The 19,099-nt window shown below is 48.7% G+C and overlaps 1 protein-coding gene across 4 annotated transcripts in view; it reads right to left on the bottom strand.

The window, feature by feature from the left end:
- SHANK2 (SH3 and multiple ankyrin repeat domains 2) overlaps positions 1-19,099 on the bottom strand; it is a 630,917-nt gene that overhangs the window by 530,903 nt on the left and 80,915 nt on the right. For all 4 annotated transcript variants that reach the window (XM_077115405.1, XM_077115406.1, XM_077115407.1 and 1 more), the window contains exon 3: positions 1,174-1,394. In XM_077115405.1, coding sequence (XP_076971520.1) covers positions 1,174-1,380 — 207 coding nt within the window. In that variant the 5' untranslated portion in view covers positions 1,381-1,394. The remainder of the gene's footprint in view (positions 1-1,173; positions 1,395-19,099) is intronic.

The raw sequence follows: 19,099 nt of genomic DNA, 5'->3' as shown, positions 1-19,099 counted from the left end.
GAGGCCTTTCCTGGGGGTTGGGACAAGTAAGACTTGGAAGTACTTTGCTCTGCTCTGAGCAGCTCCCATTTCCATCCGAAAGCCCCAGTGGGCTTGCAGAAGGAAAAAGAAATCAGGGAACGATGAGCGTGGAATGCTTTCTCAGGAATCACGTCCAGAACTGCCCAAGAAGGGCGAGGGGATGTCAGTGGAGACGCTCACTCCCTGTCGCCCAGAGATGTACTCAGAGTGCCAGCGGCATGCCTACCCCTGCCCCTGGCAAACCCCTGTAGCTGGGACACTGCCTCTGCTACCCTGCCCTGTGAGTTAGCCCCCCAGGGCAGGCGGGCCTGCCAACGGGACCCACAGGGGCATCACAGAGGCAGGCAGCATGGGCTGCGAGACGGTGGAACCGGGGACACCACGGCTGCTGGGGAGCAATGCAGGAACAGATACTGGACTCAGGCCTGGAAGGACAAAAGGATCCAGCTGAAAGGACCTGCAGAGAAGGATGTTCCTGTAAGCCCAGGACGTGGGAAAGCGCGTGGGCCACCAAGAAGCTGCTTGAGCGAGAGCATGAGTGGCTGGGGAAGAGGCAGTGGGTGCCTGCAGGTCCCGGGAGCGAGTCCTGGGAGTCTGGATGGCTGGTGCAGCTGCTCTGCAAAACTGGAAAGTTCTGTGTGCTTTTCCTGGGGCCGGTGTACTGCAAACCAGGGGGCTTGAAACCAGAAGCCCGAGGTCAATGGGTTGGCAGGGCTCTGCTCCCTCCGAGGCTGTAGGAGAGAAGCTGCCCCTGGCCTTGTCCAGCAGCTGGACATGGCGCTGGGTGATCCCTGGCTTGCGGCCACGTCAGGCCACTTGGCCTCCATCTTCCTCTGGCCCTTTTCCCCACTGACCCTCCTCTTCTTACAAGGACATGGGACAGAGTGGACTCAGAGCCCAACCGGTTCCAGGATGACCTCATCCTCATAAATCACACCCACAGACCCTCTTTCAAATAAGGGTATCCACATATCATTTGGCGGGACACAATTCAAACTGCTACAGACTCGTCTCTGTCCCTATGCCCCTCCAGCCCCCGACCCCGGCTTGCTCCAGGCCTGGCACAGGGTAGGTGTCTGATACGTGTCAGTGGAGGGAGGGGACGGAGGGCGTGATGCAAAGTGGGGGGGGGGGGGTCCCCGCCACGCTCACCGTCTGCTGCAGGTCGTGGATGACCACGCGGATGAGCAGCGTGTGGAGCTGGGCCTCCTGCGTCCTGCTGCTGCCCGGCTTCGCCGTCGTGGCCCGGATGGTGTCATAAATGGTCTCCTCCTTGGAGCTGTCGGACTCGGAGCCCACTGAGTAGTCGGAGAAGCTCTGCGCCATCTCGTCCTCGCTGGATGTGGGGCTGCGCGGCATGGCGGCCGCCGGCTCTGTAAGGGGCGCCGGGAGGAAAAGAAATGGGGCGAGACATTACAATGAGAGAAAGCAAAGTCAGGGCCGTGGCGGGGACTGGTGCCTGAATGGAGGGTCTCGGCGGACCCTGCCATCTGCATGCGGACAGTGAGCCCACTACAGAAGAGAGGAGCTTGGCACCTCCCACCACCTCCCTGGGCACCAGGGGCCCGCGGCCTCTGCAAGCTCCCCATGCCGGCTGGGAAGCGCCAGTCTGACATTCACGGCACCCTAAGCATCCACGCCGAGGACCACAGCTCACAAACACTAACCAACGAGCTGCTTTTTGTGGCAGTTTGCAACTTTCCAGAGAGAGGCAGAGGCCACCCTTGTCTTCCTGAGTTCAGAGCAGCAGGACGGAAAGTGCTGACGGGGCCGGGTCAGCACGGTAGCAGGTCACCCGGGAAAACCGCCCGGACCCCAAGCCCGGGGCTCTGGCGGGCAGCTTGTGAAGAGAGCCACAGCCAGGCTCGGAGACGAGGCTGCTCTCTCCAGGACCAGGAGCGGAAGAAACCCCAAGTTGAGGGTAGGCTGACGCTGGAGAGTGGGGTCCCCCCAAAGGGGGTGGCAGTTGGGGGTTCAGCTTCCATGTGGTCAGTGGAATAAAGGCCCCCAGCAAACCCAGGCCAGGTGGCCTAGGCTGTCGGTGAGCATCCAGGACACGACCTGACCCTGAGCGGGTCCGAGCCGCCCACCACTTGGTGCCGACACCTGGGACACCTCCACGTCCAGACGGGTCAGGGTCCAAAAGGTTGGGGTCAAACCTGGCTTGAGCTGGGGGTGCTGGGATCTGGCAGAGAAGGTGCTGGGTCATACACGCAATTCCACTCTCCGCCTCAATTCTGTACAGAAATTCAAGACCACATGCCCAGGGACGGTGTCCAAGGGGCCCCCAGAAAAAAGTGGGGCAGTCTGGGGGTCGTGGACGTGGCGTCACTAACGTCCCTGGGGACCAGGTGACTGTGCTGTAGCATCTTCTGCCCACAGTGCCACGGCTGGAAGGATGAAGGGACCAGGGCTACTCCAGGATGATCTCAAACCCCAAAACGGCATGGAGACGTGGGAATTTGCAGAACGCAATACTAACAGTGTACCCACAGTTATGTGTTAAAGGCTGGCAAGAGGCATCACAATTCCACAGACACTTACAGGGATTTTCAACCCATTAACTGTTTAGAAGCACTCGGTGGGGAAACTCAGGAGGGAGGAGGGGGTTTCAGGGGCTCTTAACACTGGGGGGAAGGAGGGGGAGGGGAGGGAGAGGGGGACGGGGAGGAGAAATGGTCCAGAGAGATATTTGTATCCTAACTCCTGAGTCTTCAGGGTTTACATCTGGATTTCAACCTCCTCCCGAAAACATCACCGGGTCCAGCCACCTTGCCTGGGGCAAGGGCTGCCCTTGCAGGTGGGGCAAGGGTTCAGGGACTGGCCCTCATCAGCCCTGCCCAGGGGACACCCCTGTCCTTCACCACCCAGGTGCACTGGGCCCTGCTCTGCCTCAGCACCCCCTCCGCCCCAGCTGACAGCCCCCTGCTCCACCTCGTGTTTGAGGACATGGAGAGCTGACAGCCCCCTGCTCCACCTCGTGTTTGAGGACATGGAGAACAAGTCACCCTGGGCCCTGTGAGTGCTCAGGAAAGGCCCAGGTAAGACAAAGTGCAACAAGTAACAGCACTGCGCCAGGGAAAGGGGACGCCCACCAGTTCATGTTACCTACAGGGACTGTTAACGACAGTAGCCCCCCACCCCCACCCCAGAAGTGTTTAGGGGCTGGCAGTCTCCACGCTGTCCCCTCACATCAAGCCCTGGGGAGTCACTCCTGGGGTGCAGCCACAAGAGAGCCTCTACCCTCCACGTCAGACGTGCTCGAGGACCTACCAGACCCACAGGCACTGAGTGGGACCACAGGACAGCTGCAGAGGGACCCTTCGGGAATGCAAGCCCCAAGGGACAGCAAGATACACAGGCCCTGCTGACCCACGGAGACCCCACCCACCCGTGCAGAGGGGCCTGCAGGGGCTGCTTTGCTGGGCCCAGTCTGGAGATTTCAGGGACAAACCCAGATTTCTGGCTTCTCTTGACAATTCGGAGGATCTGGCATGTCTGGGAACCTCCATCTGGGACCCACGGCCAAGGAGAGGGGGGGTCACTTTTCCGCTCCAAGGTGGCCACCCAGGACTATGCAGGCCCCTACCTCAGGGAGACTCAGGACCGCCTGCCTCAGACCTGCCTGCGTCCCCTCACTGACATCATCCTCTGGCCCCCGGGCCAGCAGTTTGAGAAGCCTGAGGCACGATCTGTTCACGAGTTCACATTGGCCTCTGCACCAGGCCAATGGTGCTGAACACCTCCAGGATGTGGCACCAGCGGGCATGCGAGAAATACACACTGAGCACGGCCCGGGGCTCTGGACTCAGGTGCGTGCAAGAGCCAGCTGGACACAGAAAGGAAAGAGGACAGAGCCTGGGGCCAGAGCAAAGGGGCCAACACACCCCAGGAGACCCGGTGCAGACTTCAGCGGGGTATCAAGGAACACAAGCCCAGTATTACCCAATTTTCAGGTTATTGTTTCTTTTTGAGATAAGTCAAATTTTAAGCAAAAATGAAAATTTTCTAAGCAGGAGAAAGTCCTTGTTTTTTAATGATCTCTTTGCCACTATCCACAGGCCCCCCGCTTGGGACAGGTCCTGGGCACACAAGCTCATCCCATCGTCATGTGTGTGCACCCCAGGACCTTCCTTCATGAAAGAACATGGCGGGGTGCTTATGCCAGGGAAAGATCAAAAGCAGAGCCTGGAAAATAGACCTATCACCCCAAAACGGGCAGGCTGAGTACCCCCAACCAAGGGGCTCCTGTGTACCCCAGCTCCCCATGGGTACCCAAACACGGTCTCGTCTAGCAAACAGCCCCCACCCCAAGGACATCCATCCTTCCCCACTTGCACTGGCTTTGGACATGACAGTCGCAAATGGACATCTCGCCACCAAATCCCGGGAGAAGGGGGCCCTGCCGGGCACATGGGAAGATGCACAGTGCCGGCCCTAGCCTTGGGCCAGCAGGAAGGTAGAGGGCAGCTGGGCTGTGTCCACTCCAGGCCTTTCCAGGGCAGTCCTGAGGAGCTGACCACCATCAGGGGAGAGAACAGTTCAGTGGGAATAGCGGACCTGGGGGCATATGCTGGAAAAACCTTTAGTTACTAACTTCTAGGCAGAGAGCTGGATACAGCACAGGGCACCCAGTTACACTGTATTTCAGATAAACAATAAACATTTCTAACTGTAAGTATGTCCCAAATGTTGGATGGGATATACTTATACTAAAAAAGTATCCGTCATTCATCTGAAACCCAAATGTACGATGGCGCTGGGCATCCTGCCTTTTATCCAGCAGGCTGACAGGGGGGATTGTCTTTGCTTCTCTAAACCCTCCCGGCAGGGCACGGGGGAGGATGTGGCATCCCAAAACCAGAACAGTCAGTGTTGGGTCAGGCTGTGTGAGGGGAAGGTTATTCACGGCCCTCAACCCCTCTCAGCCCCACTGCCACCCCAAGGCCACCATTTTCAGTGGGACTAACCTCTTGGGGGAAATTGCAAGCTATAAAACCCGGATCGATAAAGTTCAATGATGTCTCCTAAGTGTTTCTCTCCTCAGCCCTGTCGGAATAACTATTAACAACAAAAAAGGAAAATAGTCACCATAAAAGCAGTTTTAACAAACGGGCACTACTGTACCACTAAATGGCTCCAAGAGAAAACGAGACCTTAAGCCAGCTCACTAGGTCCCTAACAGCTCCAAGGAGGCAAAAATAGATTTTCCTGCTTAGTTTTTTTCGGAAAAGCAAAAAATATGAAAGTTGACTAGGATGGAAGGTTAAGAAAAATAACAACCTCATGGCAGAAGCAGACTCAAGCTAAACGTTTGGAGATCACCTAGAAAACCACAGAAGCTCCATCAGCCAACCTCTGGCTTACAGCACTTTTTTTCTTTTAACAAAGAAGTTTTAATTCATATGGAATTGTACACAGATGCCCTGTACATTAAACACATTAAAAGCAAGATTTTAGAGCGACTCATCTTAAAAAAGCAGTGGAGCCCAAGGCTGTCCTGGGGCTCGACACAAACATTTAACCTCAGAGTCAAGGTCACAGGGGCGGGATTCCCCACAACCTCCCCCCAGAATCTGTAATGCTTGAATCAAATATCGGAGGCATCTTAGGTTCCGTTGCACTGTTGGAAAATCACCGTTCAAAACGATGACAGTAAACACAGGAGTTTGGGGTGCAGGAGGATGTGGGGTTCAGTGAGAAGCGCCCTGCAATTCCAGGGCAGATCAGGTGGGGAGGTGAGGGCAGCAGTCGGAAAGGAAAAGAAATGTATATGGTGTTGCTTGGGGTCTGGTATCAACTTCGCCAAGGGACCATGCCCAGTTGTCTGGTCAGGCAAGCACTGGCGTGGCCGTGTCTGCAAGGATACTTTGGGGCTGGTTGATAAACCGGAAGGCTGGTGTATTAAATCATCAGTCAGCTGATTGCATCTGTAGCTGATTACATCTGTGATCAACGAAGGCATGTTGCCCACAATGAGATGATCCAATCAGCTGAAGGCTTTTAAGGGAGAAAAGAGACTCCTTCACTGCTTCTTCAGCCAGCGAGCCTCTCCTGTGGAGTTCGTCCAGACCCTTCATCAGAGCCGCCAGCCTCACAGCCTGCCCTGCAGATTTTGGACTCTTCCAGTCTCACGGTTGCGTGAGACACCTTGATAAATCTCATATTTACAGATCTCTCCTGTTGGTTCTGCTTCTCTAGAGAACCCTGACACACATACCTTTTTTCTTTATGTCTGTTTAACTCATCTTTCTTCTCCCACTGCACGTGTATCAACGGAGAAGCACCTGGAATGCACCGCGGCCATCCACAGCAGATCTTCCGGCACAGTGCCCCAAACACCTAGAGGATGGGCCCCCTGCTCAGGTTCCCATACTGTAAGACCTGAAATTCCCCGTGCCGTCTTGGCATCTTCGCAGTTCTTAGAGCCCCAAGACCTACCTGTGAGTTCTGCTCCCCCTTCTACCCACTAGCCCTCGAGGGAGGCCCGTGTGTCCGGTGACACGCTGACCTCAGCACACACGGCCCACCCGGCCTCCACTTTAGGGCCATGCTCCCCACCCACTGGAGGACTGGCGTCTCCTGTAAAGGCTCACCCCGGCACCGGGTGGGCTGCAGCCCTCACAGCCCCCATGTGCTTGTTAAACACGTGTGGGAAACACGCTGCTGGAAGGAGTCCCCTCCTGTCCGGGGCTTCTTGGAATTTCCCCACCCACTGCCTCCAATAAAATTCCCCTTATCTTTGGTTAACGCAGAAAATGAGACCCTGTGGTTTATTTTTCACCACCAACTGGTATCATTATCTTCCACCCTAAATTCCTCTCCTCCATTCACCCAAGTCCTCCCCCCAGGCCCAGGTCCCCATACCACTGTCAGACCCGACTGCAGGAACAGGTGCACATGCCCTTCCTGTCCACTTCCTCTCCTCTGCGAAGACCCCGAGACCATTGCTGGGACGGTTGGGTTATGCCCACGCCGCCATTTCCCAGCCAGTGTGCTGAGACTAATTCCACCTCCCTGCACCACACACACACACACACACACACACACACACACACAATCCCCTGGTCAAGTAAGTCTGGGGGAACGTAACCAGAGTAAACAGACGTGCACCGGTCACTTTGCTGCAGCATTCACCCGGGCCCTTTATATGGCCGTACCTAAGAGAAGGCGGCAAAGGTGCACTTCCGAAAGGCACCCGCCCCGGACACACACTTCCTGTGGACATGGTGAAAAGCGCCTGCCCCAGCAGAGGTGCTGACCACTTCCCATGGAGCCCAGGCCACTCCCAGCTGGAATCACGCTCCAGAGGGCAGCTGCTGAACCATGCAATTATCACACCCGGCCCGCTGAGGCCAGCGTGCTGCCAAGCGCAAACACCTTACATATTGGGGTGAGTTGCTGGCATAAAGACACAGCAGGATATCTGCATTTACCAAGCGATCGGAAATGCTATGCTAAGGAAAAGGACTCTGGGGTGGTGCGATGGTGGCTCAGTGGGAGAGTTCTCGCCTGCCATGGACCCGGGTTCGATTTCTGGTGTCTGTGCATGAAAAAACTAAAGGACCCTGGGGCTATCACAGCCACTCAACATCACCTTCACTGTGCCAAAATCAATATCCCCAAATCAAAAATGAGCAGCTGGCAAACCAGATGCCCGAATTAAAACAAGACAAATACTCATATAAAGATGAATCACCATGCCTTCCTCTTACCTTCCATTGAGATATTGGAGCCTCAAGGTCTTGAGAAGGGTTCCAGGTTAAAAAAAATTTTTTTAACTGAATGGTCAGATGGAAAACTCATTCGATCAGTCTGTTCCTCTCCTGCTGCAGAACTAACCTGGGAGTGCACTGCTTTCTCCACGTGGAGACCACCGGCACCGTGAAGATATTTATACCATCAGTGCTGGTTTGAGGGTGCTGTGTACCCCAGAAAAGCCATGTTCCGTCAACCCTCATCCATACTTGGGGGGACAGACCTTTTGTTTAGGGGGGGTTCTTTTTAATTCAGTTGTTTGCATGGAGATGTGACCCACCTGACTGTGGCTTGGACCTTTTGATTAGGTGGTTTCCATGGAGATGAGTCTCTGCCCGTTCAAAGTGGGTCTTAATCCACTTACTGGTGTCCTGAAGAGGGAACCGTTTTGGAAAGAGCTTCAGAGTGAACACAGAGAAATTTGGAGATGCAGAGAGAAAACACATCCTGGGAAGCTGTTTGAAACCAGAAGCCAAAGGACAGCAGATGCCAGGCATGCGCCCTCCAAGCCGACAGAGGTGTTCAGCGCCATTGGCCTTCCTGGACTGAAGGTCTCTTTCTTTGAATGTCTTAGTTTGGACATTTTTATGGCCTTAGAATTGTAAACTTACAACTTAATAAATTTTCCTTTATAAAAGCCAACCCATTTCTGATATAGTCCATTTCCAGCAGCTTTAGAAAACCAAGACACCATCTTTCTTTGTTCAGATGCAACACAGGTTAAAGCAGCTGCCTTCTCTCCCAGGTTTTGAAAACAGCAAGCTGGGTTTCTAATCAGGCCTCTGGAGCATCTGTCTGGGCTTTTACTGTAGTGTGATCTCCAAAAGAGTCCGCGTTCTGTTTTAGGTGTACGCGTCAGCCTTCCTACAGCAGAATTCCATAGGCTCTGACCACATGGCCTGAACCTAAGTTGTAACTTTTCACAACATGCTCAGCCTCTTTATCTAACATTTTTGCAGACACCACTCATCAGGGTCAGTGAGAAACAAGTGGGTCAAGGTAAAAGCTCGCTGGGAGATGATGTACGGGGACTTGCATGAAATGAGGGTCAAATGGTCAAGATTTCTCTCCTGGGATCCCACCTCTGCCTGTCCACTGTAAGAACACCAAGGGACAGTGACAGGATGCTCCCCAGTCACAATCAAGACACTTGGCAAACTAGGAATAAGAGAGAATTTCCTTAACTTGATAAAAGTATCTACCCAAATCCTGTACAAAGCCAATATACTAAGTAACGATGGAAACAGATAAATGAATGAATCATTTAAGGAATAAAAGGAAGGGAAAAATCATTATTTTCAGACGATATGTTTCTCAACACATAAAATGCCAGAGTAGCTAAGGACGAATTATTTAAACTACCAAGAAAGTTCAAGATTCTAGGTAAGGAATTAATACACCAAAATTAAGTGAATTCTATTACATTAGCAATAAACAATTTAAAAATATTTCACTGTAATAACACCATCAATAACTAGAGGTATCTAAGAAAAATACTTAATACAATATGTGCAAGGTTCTTACAGAGAAAATTACAACAGCATCATGGAACAAATGCAATTAAGGAAGACGCAAAAAGTGGAAAAATATCATGAGCATGCCTGGTAGGATTTACCATCTGTAAAGGAGAAAATCCCCACCAAATAATCTATGAATTTGATGTCATTTCCAGTGACACCCACACACCACACACCACTTTCTTCAAAGCTAATCTACTTTTTTGTTTTTTCCTTCAAGTACATGTCTTCCCAGCATCTCCACCTGTGCCGATGCCTCCTTGGAAAGCTGAACCTGGTGGGCCCAGTAACTGTTCCCACAGCCTCTCCCTACGCCAAAGGAGACACTTCTGAAGGATTTTCAGCTTTCTTCTCTTCTTCAGTCTGCACGCTTCTTAGGCTCTCTCTTTGGTTAGGAGAAAGCTTGCCTGTGATTGTGTTAAAATACTAACCTACTGTGTGTATTAGTTTCCTGGAGCTGCTGTAACAAAACACTGCCAACTGGATGGCCTAAAACAACTGAAATTCAATGTCTGAGTTCTGGAGAGCAGAGGTCCAAAATCAAGGTGTCAAGAGGCCCATGCTCTCTCCAGAGGCTCTCCGAGCAGCTCTGCTGCTTGCCTCTTTGAGGCTGTTGGCATGTGCTCTCTGGCAGTCACACCTCTCTTTGCTGCATCTTCATGTGGCTTTTTCCCTTGAGTGTTCTCTCTTCTTATCAGGGATACTGAGGATGGCATTTAGGATCCACTCAGACAGCCCAGGATTGGGTCCTAATCTCAGATCCTGTACGTTACACCTGCAAAGACAGGTGGCATCCCCAGCTCCCACGGCTTTGCTGCGGGAATGCTTTGGAGACCACTGTGTGTGCGCTTACACAGCCGCAGTGACACACCCTCCCCGTGCACACACACTGCAGATGAGAAGTGCAGGCACTCTACTGTCCCTTCTGCAGACCATTTTGGAACATCCAAAGGAAGACGTGCGTCAACTATAGACTGGAGAGCACCCAGCAGAGGGCACCTCCCATGCGTCCCAGCAGCACCTCTCTCCAGGCACCGGCACTGGCCGCTCCCCCTGTCCCGTCCGTGCGGGAAACTGATCCCCTGCCCTCCTCGCTGGGGGTCCAACACCCTTACCGAAACCGCAGCCAGCACCCCACCCAGCATTCATTAGTGCTCTCCTCCCCCCACAGATTTACTTTTCTTCATTGAATTCATCAAGGTCTGACACAAAATATCTTTTCCTTCTTTGTTGTTAAGGCCTGTATTTCCTTCTTTAAAGGAATGCATGCTCCTTCAAGACTAAATTCTGCGTCTGTTTTGGTCACTGGATTTTCCCAGCCCCAGCACGGAGTCTGGCCCGACACGGCCCTCGATGCATCCTGGGTGAATCAATGAATGAAGTGGAAACAGCCTAAATGTCCATCAACACGACCAAAATAAAAGTTGGCTAATTCACGTCATGTCATTTTATAGAGACGTAAGGACCCCTCCATTTGAGCTACATCTATTAACATGGAAAATCTCAACAATAAAACGGGGAAAAAATCCAATTGCAAAGGAATGGACACTACATTTATAAAAATGAACTTAGGACTCTGTGGGTCCAAGAAGTCCAAGCTGAGAAGAGCAGACCCCGCTGGGGGACAGGGAGGCAAGGGCGGGAGGGCTGAGCCGTCTCAAAACAGAACAAAGCGAGGCAAAAGAGTTCCGAAGCTAATAAGTAAATACGGAAAAAAAAAACTTGAAAAATTTAATCCTGGTGGTGGGTACATAAGTGTTATATATATTTTTCTGCTTTCCCGTGTGTCTAGAATGATTTTAGTTAAAAATAGAAACAAAAAAGTAAAACACCTCTGTTGGTCTTTCCAAAGGAAGCCCCTGACAAACCAGACCTGTGATGCTGAAAGGAGACAGACAGATGTAGGTAGGGGCTCGGGACGCCCATGGTGGGGTCAGAGTGGGGGGCTGGGGCTACATTTGGATTTTGTACCTCCTGGGGCTGGTCTGCAGCTGTGCTTCTAATCCACTCCTGCCTAAGTGGGCCCTTTGGGTAAGGTTGCTTCGGTTAAGGGGTGACCCCTCATTCAGGGTGTGGCTTCATCCTCTTGCTGGGATGATAGATAGATAGATGATAGATAGACAGACAGACAGACAGACAGACAGACAGATAGATAGATAGATAGATAGATAGAGAACCCCAAAGGAGCAAGACACTGAAAGCAACAAAACCCCAGAGAGAAGGGAGAGGCCAGCAGATGCCGCCCTGTGCCTGGCTGAGGAGCCCAGGGTCGCCGGCAGCCAGGCCTCGGGAAGGGGGCAGGGCCTATGACTTGGGCATGGCCTCAAACCGTGAGCTGATACAGTCCCCCTGTGAAACACCAACCCACGTCACGGCATCTGCTTTAGGCAGTTGTGCTGGTTTGAAAGGATGTATGTACCCTTGAAAAGCCCATGTTTTCATCAAAATCCCATTTCGTAAAGGTAGAATAATCCCTATTCAATACTGTATGTTTGAATCTGTAATCAGATCATCTCCCTGGAGATGTGATTTAATCATGAGTGGTTGTTAAACTGGATTAGATGACATGTCTCCACCCATTTGGGTGGGTCTTGCTTGGTTTCTGGAGTCCTATGAAAGAGGAAACATTTTGGAAAATGAAGGAGATTCTGAGAGGGCGGAACGACATAGCTATGAGAAGCAGAGAGTCCCATCAGCCAGCGACCTTTGGAGATGAAGAAGGAAAATGCCTCCCGGAGAGCTTCATGGAACCGGAAGCCAGGAGAAGACATTAGCAGATGACGCCATGTTCTCCATGTGCCCTTCCAGATGAGAGAGAAGCCCTGACTGTGTTCACCATGTGCCTTCTCACTTGAGAGAGAAACCCTGAACTTCATCAGCCTTCTTGAACCAAGGTATCCTTCCCTGGATGCCTTTGATTGGACATTTCTACAGACTTGCTTTAACTGGGACATTTTCTTGGCCTTAGAACTGTAAACTAGGAACTCATTGAATTCCCCTCTTTAAAAGCCGTTCCGTTCCTGGTGTTTGCATTCTGGCAGCTAGCAAACTAGAACAGGCAGCCTGGGGAACAAGAACACTCTGTGCGTCCTCAGAAGTACAGGAGAGGCTGGCCCTGTTCTCAGGTCAGGACATGGAGATGAGGAGATGAGCTCCACCAGCAGGGCACCGACGTAAGCACCTCCCAACGCTAACCCTACTTGGTTCTAGAAGGAGAAGCTGCACAGCTGGTCAAGAGTGGAAGGGCGGAAACCTGCAAAACTGGTACAGAAACTTTCCAGTAGTTCCATATTCAGGAAAACTCCCCATGATAATACCCCTCAGTGCAATGAGGGGCAAGAGCTGAAATTGCTCAAGAAGAGGGTCCTTCAAAGCAAGCCTGATAGGAACAGACTGTTTACAAGTAACTTAACCAAATCACAGAACAAAATTCAAGAGTGTTGTGCAAGTACAAAAACACCAGACCGAACAAGATGAAGTTCCCATCAGACGTGCAATAAAAAATAATCAGGCATGCAAAGAAGCAGGAAAAGATGACCCGAAATAAGGAGAATATTTAATCAATTGAAACCAACCAGGAACTGATACAGAGAAAAACATTAAACAACTATAATAACTGTATTCCGTACATTCAAAAAGATAAACGGGAACACAAGGGGCATAAAAATGACAAAACTGCCAGACATGAAAGCTGTATTATCCACAATGAAAAATACACGGGGTAGGATTAACAACAGATCAGACATTAAAGGTGAAAAGATTAGTGAATTTAAGAACACAGAAAGAGAAACTGTCCAAAATGAAACACAGGGGGAAAATAACAATAACACTATAATAAAGGAACAGAACATCATTAAATCATAGGACAACTTTAAGCAGGCAAATATGTCTAATTGGAGACCCTGAGAAAAAAGGGGAGAGGAAGAAAAATTATACAAATTGGATGAAACTACAAACTCACAGGTCCAAGAAGCTCAATGAAATGCAAACATAAGAAACATAAAGAAAACTACACTCAGGCGTATCATAACAAATGACTCAACGCTGAAATAAAGACAAAATCTTAACAGTAGTGAGAAGAAAAAAAGACATATTACTTCCAGAAAACCAAGTTAAGGGTTGCCATCAGATTTCTTGCCAGAAGCAATGCAAATGAGAAGACAGTGGAATTACATCTCTAAAGTAAAGAAAGAAAAAATAGCCTATCAAGAATTATACAACACACTGGGATAAAAAATTTTCAGTTAAATACAATTGTGGAAAGAATTCATGACCAACAGCCATTCACTATAAGAAATATTTAAATGAAAGTCTTTGGGCACAAGGGAAAGCGTTATGAGATAAAAAGATGAATCTACACAAAAGAATGATGACAAATGGAAATGGTAATTTTATTGGTAAACATATAAGGCGTTTTCTTTAAACGCCTATTTCTCCTATTAAATTGCACCTATTTAATAGGCAATCAGGGGTTTAAACAAAAACAAAAATAATGTAGTGAATGGTTTATAACACATGAGAAGAAAAATATATGGTAACAGCATAAAGACTGGGAAAGGAAAATGGAAATATTATCGTGACATTCTTGTACCACACGTGAGCTTGAAGGCACACCAGAGCAACTAGAGGGTGGTTATACTGTAAACCCAAAAGCAACCACCAAAATTACAAACCTAAGAATTGTAGTCAACTAGGCAATAAAGGAGATAAATGGAATCATAAATTATCTTATATTAATCTAGAAGAGGGTAGAAAATGAGGGAATGGAGAATAAAGGATAGATGGATAAAAAGAAAATAAACAGCAAGTTGATTTGGAACAAGCTATACTCAATTAGCAGATTAACTGTGACCCAGCTGTCTTAAAAAAAAAAACTGCACATTCAAAATAAAGACAACAACAGATTAAAAACAAAAGAATGCCAAAGGGCTCAACAGGTTAACACTAATCCAAAGAAAAGTGGAGTGGTTATGTATTTTTTTTCCTAGATAATTGAAGAAGGGGGAGTTTCCCACTTCCTTCTACAAGGCTGGCATTACCCTGACACAAAACCTGAGACCACTGACCCTCAGCAACACAGATGCAAACATTCTAAATCAAAAATCAGCAAACCGAATCCAGCAGTACAAAGGAGAAGCTATCAATTCTGAATGTTATTCACATCAGGAATCTAGAGGTACTGAACATCTGAAAATCAACCAGCGTAACCAGCATAGTAACAAACCAAAAATAAAAACCCTATCACCATCTCAGTAGGCACATAAAAAAAGTATTTGATGAAATCAAACCCCGATTTTTAATAAAAACTCTTAGCAGAACAGGAATAAAAGGGAACTTCCTCCACAGAAAAAAGGCACCTCTAAACCATCTAAAACCAACATCATAATTAATGGTGAAGGACTGAATGCTTTTCCACTAAAGTCAGGGATAAGACAGGGATGTCATGACTTCTATTTCATGAGACAAGAAACATAAATATAAGGCATCCAGACTGGAAAGGAAGAAATAAATAGTCATTATTTGCAAATTACCTCATCTTCCGTGCAGAAAATTCATTGGATTCCTTAAAACGGCTATTAGAATTGTTGGAGGATACGAGATGAATATAAAATAATGTTTCATTTCTATACGCTTTAGATAATCAACTTGAAACAGAAACTCAGAAAAATTTACAACATCATCAAAAAATTACAATAGGACTTCTGGGAAAATGGCCAAATGGAGCAGCTTGAGATTAGCCCTGCTCCGTGGAGAAGGCAAAGAAGGGACAGGAGGGCGACTGAGGCGGCGACTCCGGAGTGCAGCGGCCCTGGGACAGCCTCTGCACCACGTGGGGCAGCCCTGGCCGCAGAGGCCGAGGAAATGAGATGCAGAGAGCTGGAGCCTGGCAGGGAGACGTGGAGCCACGGGAGTGCACCGACGGGAACGCAGGGCGAGGAAGTAAGCCAGGCCATGTTCCTTGGATGCACGACCCTCACCAGTGCAGCCCCATGACCAGGGACTCACCCCACACCCCACACACCTGACCACCATCACCCACTGCCATTTCCCATGCTCCAGGTGCCCCCGTCCACCAACCCCCAGTGCACGTACCTGCCCCACACCCCGCTCCAAGTACAGCCCCATCCACCTCTCCTGCACCCCTCTGGAGTACTACCTCCCCTTCCCTGCTCTCTGCAGGCTGCTGCCAGCGTATAAAGTCTGCGGGCACTCACCTCCACACCTAAGCTACCCCCACCTCCCGCCCATAGTGTTGCACAGCCTCACCCCTCACCCCTAAGCTCAGCGCATCCCTTTACGGCACCTCCAAACCCTACTTGCACACAGGCCCCCAATCACGTCATTCAGCTCTGGGAACCACACTTTACAGCAGTCCTAGAACCACGCATGCACACTGCCCTCAGCCTCACTTCCCAGCTCTGAGAAAGTGCCAACCTGAGTAGTCGGTCACATCTGCCCGCAACCCACCAAGGCATAACGCCAACCTGCTGCCACAGCTCTATACATCCATGCCTTAGACCAGCGCACACCAGGATTACACCACCCAGACTGGTGCACCCACACAACCGCATCCTTCCTGGCCTCTGGGCACCTACATTCACAAGCATCAGCGTAACGTCTCCAATCTGCACCCATTCCTGCCCTGAAACAAATCACCATACTGAGTGTTCCACCCTGTGCCCTGCTCCCTGCTGTACAACCATCCCACAAACACAAGGCCTTAGACTACTGAAAGAAATCAACTCCCAAAGTAAATCAATCAAGATATTTACATGCCATGAAGACAGAGAAGATCACTAAGCATATCACAATGCAGACAGATGTAGTCCTGCCTAATAACCAAATTAAAACACCACAGGAGACACAGATGTTAGAACAACTAATCAAACATGTTCATACAACTCTACTTAATAAAATAACTGGGATAGCAAATGACATAAAGGAGCTCAAGAAGACAGAAGAGCTAAAGAGGAATTTGAAAGAATAAACAGAAAAATAGCAATACCACAGAGATTAAAGACTCTGTTGATCAAATAAAGAAACATACTAAAGGCACATAACACTAGAATTGAAGAGACAGAAGAAAGAATAAGTGACACAGAGGACAGGAAAACTGACTTCGAAGACTCAAAACAGCAAATGGCAAAAATGATGGAAATAATTGAATGGGAACTCAGGGAAGTGATGGACAAAACAAAGTGCACAAATACAAGAAAAACTGGTGTCCCAGAAGGAGAAGAGAGGAGTAAAGGGCTAGGAAGAGTAGATAAGACTATAATGGGGGAAAATTTCCCAACCTTCAGGAAGGACATAAATATACAAATCAAAGAAGACCAATGAACTCCTCCAAATAGAATAAATCCACATAGCCCTTCCCCAAGGCACACACCAATCAGTCTGTCAAATGCTGAAGAGGAGCAGAAAATCCTGAAAGCAGCAAGAGAAGAACAACTACTACATACAAGGGAAACTAAAGAAGACTGAGTTCAGACTATTCAACTAGCACCTTGGAGGTGAGAAGGCAGTGGTATGACAATATATTCAAGATCCTGAAAGAGAAATACTCGCAGCCAAGGATTCTGTATCCACCCAAACTGTATTTCAAAGAGGGAGAGATTACAGTTTTCATAGACGAAGAAGTCCTGAAAGAATCTGTCAACAAGAGACCACCCTACAAGAAATACTAAAAGGAGTTCTGCCAGCTGAAAAAAAAAAAAAAAAAGAAAAAAGAGGTCGGGAGGAAGCACAGAATTGAAGGGTACACTAAGGGTAATCTAAAGAATACAATGAGAGACTTCCGGAGAAGATGGCGGCTTAGTAAGATGCACGGGTCTTAGTTCCTCCTCCAGAACAGCAACTAAATAAACAGAAACAATACGAAACAGCTCCCGGAGCCACGACAGAGACCAAAAAGACAGAGTACCCCATTCTGGAACAGCTGAACGGGCAGGGAGAATCCGCTGCGGTGAGATACCCGAGGGGCGCGCGTTTTCCTGGCCGGGGCGGCTGGCAACTGGGGTCCCCTCCACGCACGTGGCTCCCTGGTCTGACTGGGAATGTTGGATACCGGGGCCCTTCTGCCACGCTTGGTGTCTCGGGCCAGCTGGGCAATTTGGACCAGCACTCCCCCAAGCCGCGGTGGCTGGCAAACCCCCTCCACGCGCGCGGTTTCCCGGGCCGACTGCGAGATTCGGATTGGCAAGTTAAAGGACCCACAGCACCTTTTACTGGTGGGACCCGCAGACAGATGAGCGCCACGAGCGCCACCTACTGGGCAGGAAAAGAAAAACAGAGCCCAGAGATTTCACAGAAAAACCTTTCAACCAGCCGGGTCCCACACCCAGGGAAATCTAATCAAATGCCCAGACACCAGCAGAAAATAATGGATCACACTCAGAAAATTGAAGATATGGCCCAGTCAAAGGAACAAACCAATAGTTCAAATGAGATACAGGAGCTGAGACAACTAATGCTGAATATACGAACAGAAATGGAAAAACTCTTCAAAAACCAAATCAATAAATTGAGGGAGGACATGAAGAAGACATGGGCTGAACAAAAAGAAGAAATAGAAAATCTGAAAAAACAAATCACAGAACTTATGGGAGTGAAGGACAAAGAAGAAAAAATGGAAAAAACAATGGATACCTACAATGGTAGATCTAAAGAGACAGAAGCTACAATTAGTGAACTGGAGGATGGAACATCTGAATTCCAAAAAGAAACAGAAACTATCGGGAAAAGAATGGAAAAACTTGAGCAGGGGATCAGGGAACTGAATGACAATATGAAGCGCACAAATATACGTGTTGTGGGCGTCCCAGAAGGAGAAGAGAAGGGAAAAGGAGGAGAAAAACTAATGGAAGAAATTTTCACTGAAAATTTCCCAACTCTTATGAAAGACCTAAATTTGCAGATCCAAGAAGTGCAGCGCACCCCAAAGAGAACAGACCCAAATAAGCGTTCTCCAAGACACTTACTAGTTAGAATGTCAGAGGTCAAAGAGAGAGAGAGGATCTTGAAAGCAGCAAGAGAAAAACAATCTGTCACATACAAGACTATGTGTAGATTTCTCAGCAGAAACCATGGAAGCTAGAAGACAGTGGGATGATATATTTAAATTACTAAAAGAGAAGAACTGCCAACCAAGACTCCTATATCCAGCAAAATTGTCCTTCAAAAATGAAGGAGAAATTAAAACATTTATAGACAAAAAGTCACTGAGAGAATTTGTGATCAAGAGACCAGCTCTGCAAGAAATACTAAAGGGAGCACTAGAGTCAGATACGAAAAGACAGAAGAGAGAGGTATGGAGTAAAGTGTAGAAAGAAGGAAAATCAGATATGATATATATAATACAAAAGCCAAAATGGTAGAGGAAAATATTATCCAAACAGTAATAACACTAAAAGTTAATGGACTGAATTTCCCAATCAAAAGACATAGAATGGCAGAATGGATTACGACCCAGCAATACCACTGCTAGGTATCTACTCAAAGGACTTAAGGGCAAAGACACAGACGGACATTTGCACACCAGTGTTTATAGCAGCATTATCTACAATTGCAAAGAGATGGAAACAGCCAAAATGTCCATCAACAGACAAGTGGCTAAACAAACTGTGGCGTATACCTACGATGGAATATTATGCAGCTTTAAGACAGACTAAACTTATGAAGCATGTAATAACATGGATGGACCTAGAGAACATTATGCTGGGTGAGTCTAGCCAAAAACTAAAGGACAAATACTGTAAGGTCCCACTGATGTGAACTGACATTCGAGAATCAGCTTGGAATAT

Source organism: Tamandua tetradactyla, chromosome 9 (genome assembly GCF_023851605.1).
Source record: "Tamandua tetradactyla isolate mTamTet1 chromosome 9, mTamTet1.pri, whole genome shotgun sequence".
NCBI lineage: Eukaryota > Metazoa > Chordata > Mammalia > Pilosa > Myrmecophagidae > Tamandua > Tamandua tetradactyla.
Note: the sequence above shows the minus strand (reverse complement) of the source record. Positions and strands in the feature narration are given on the sequence as shown.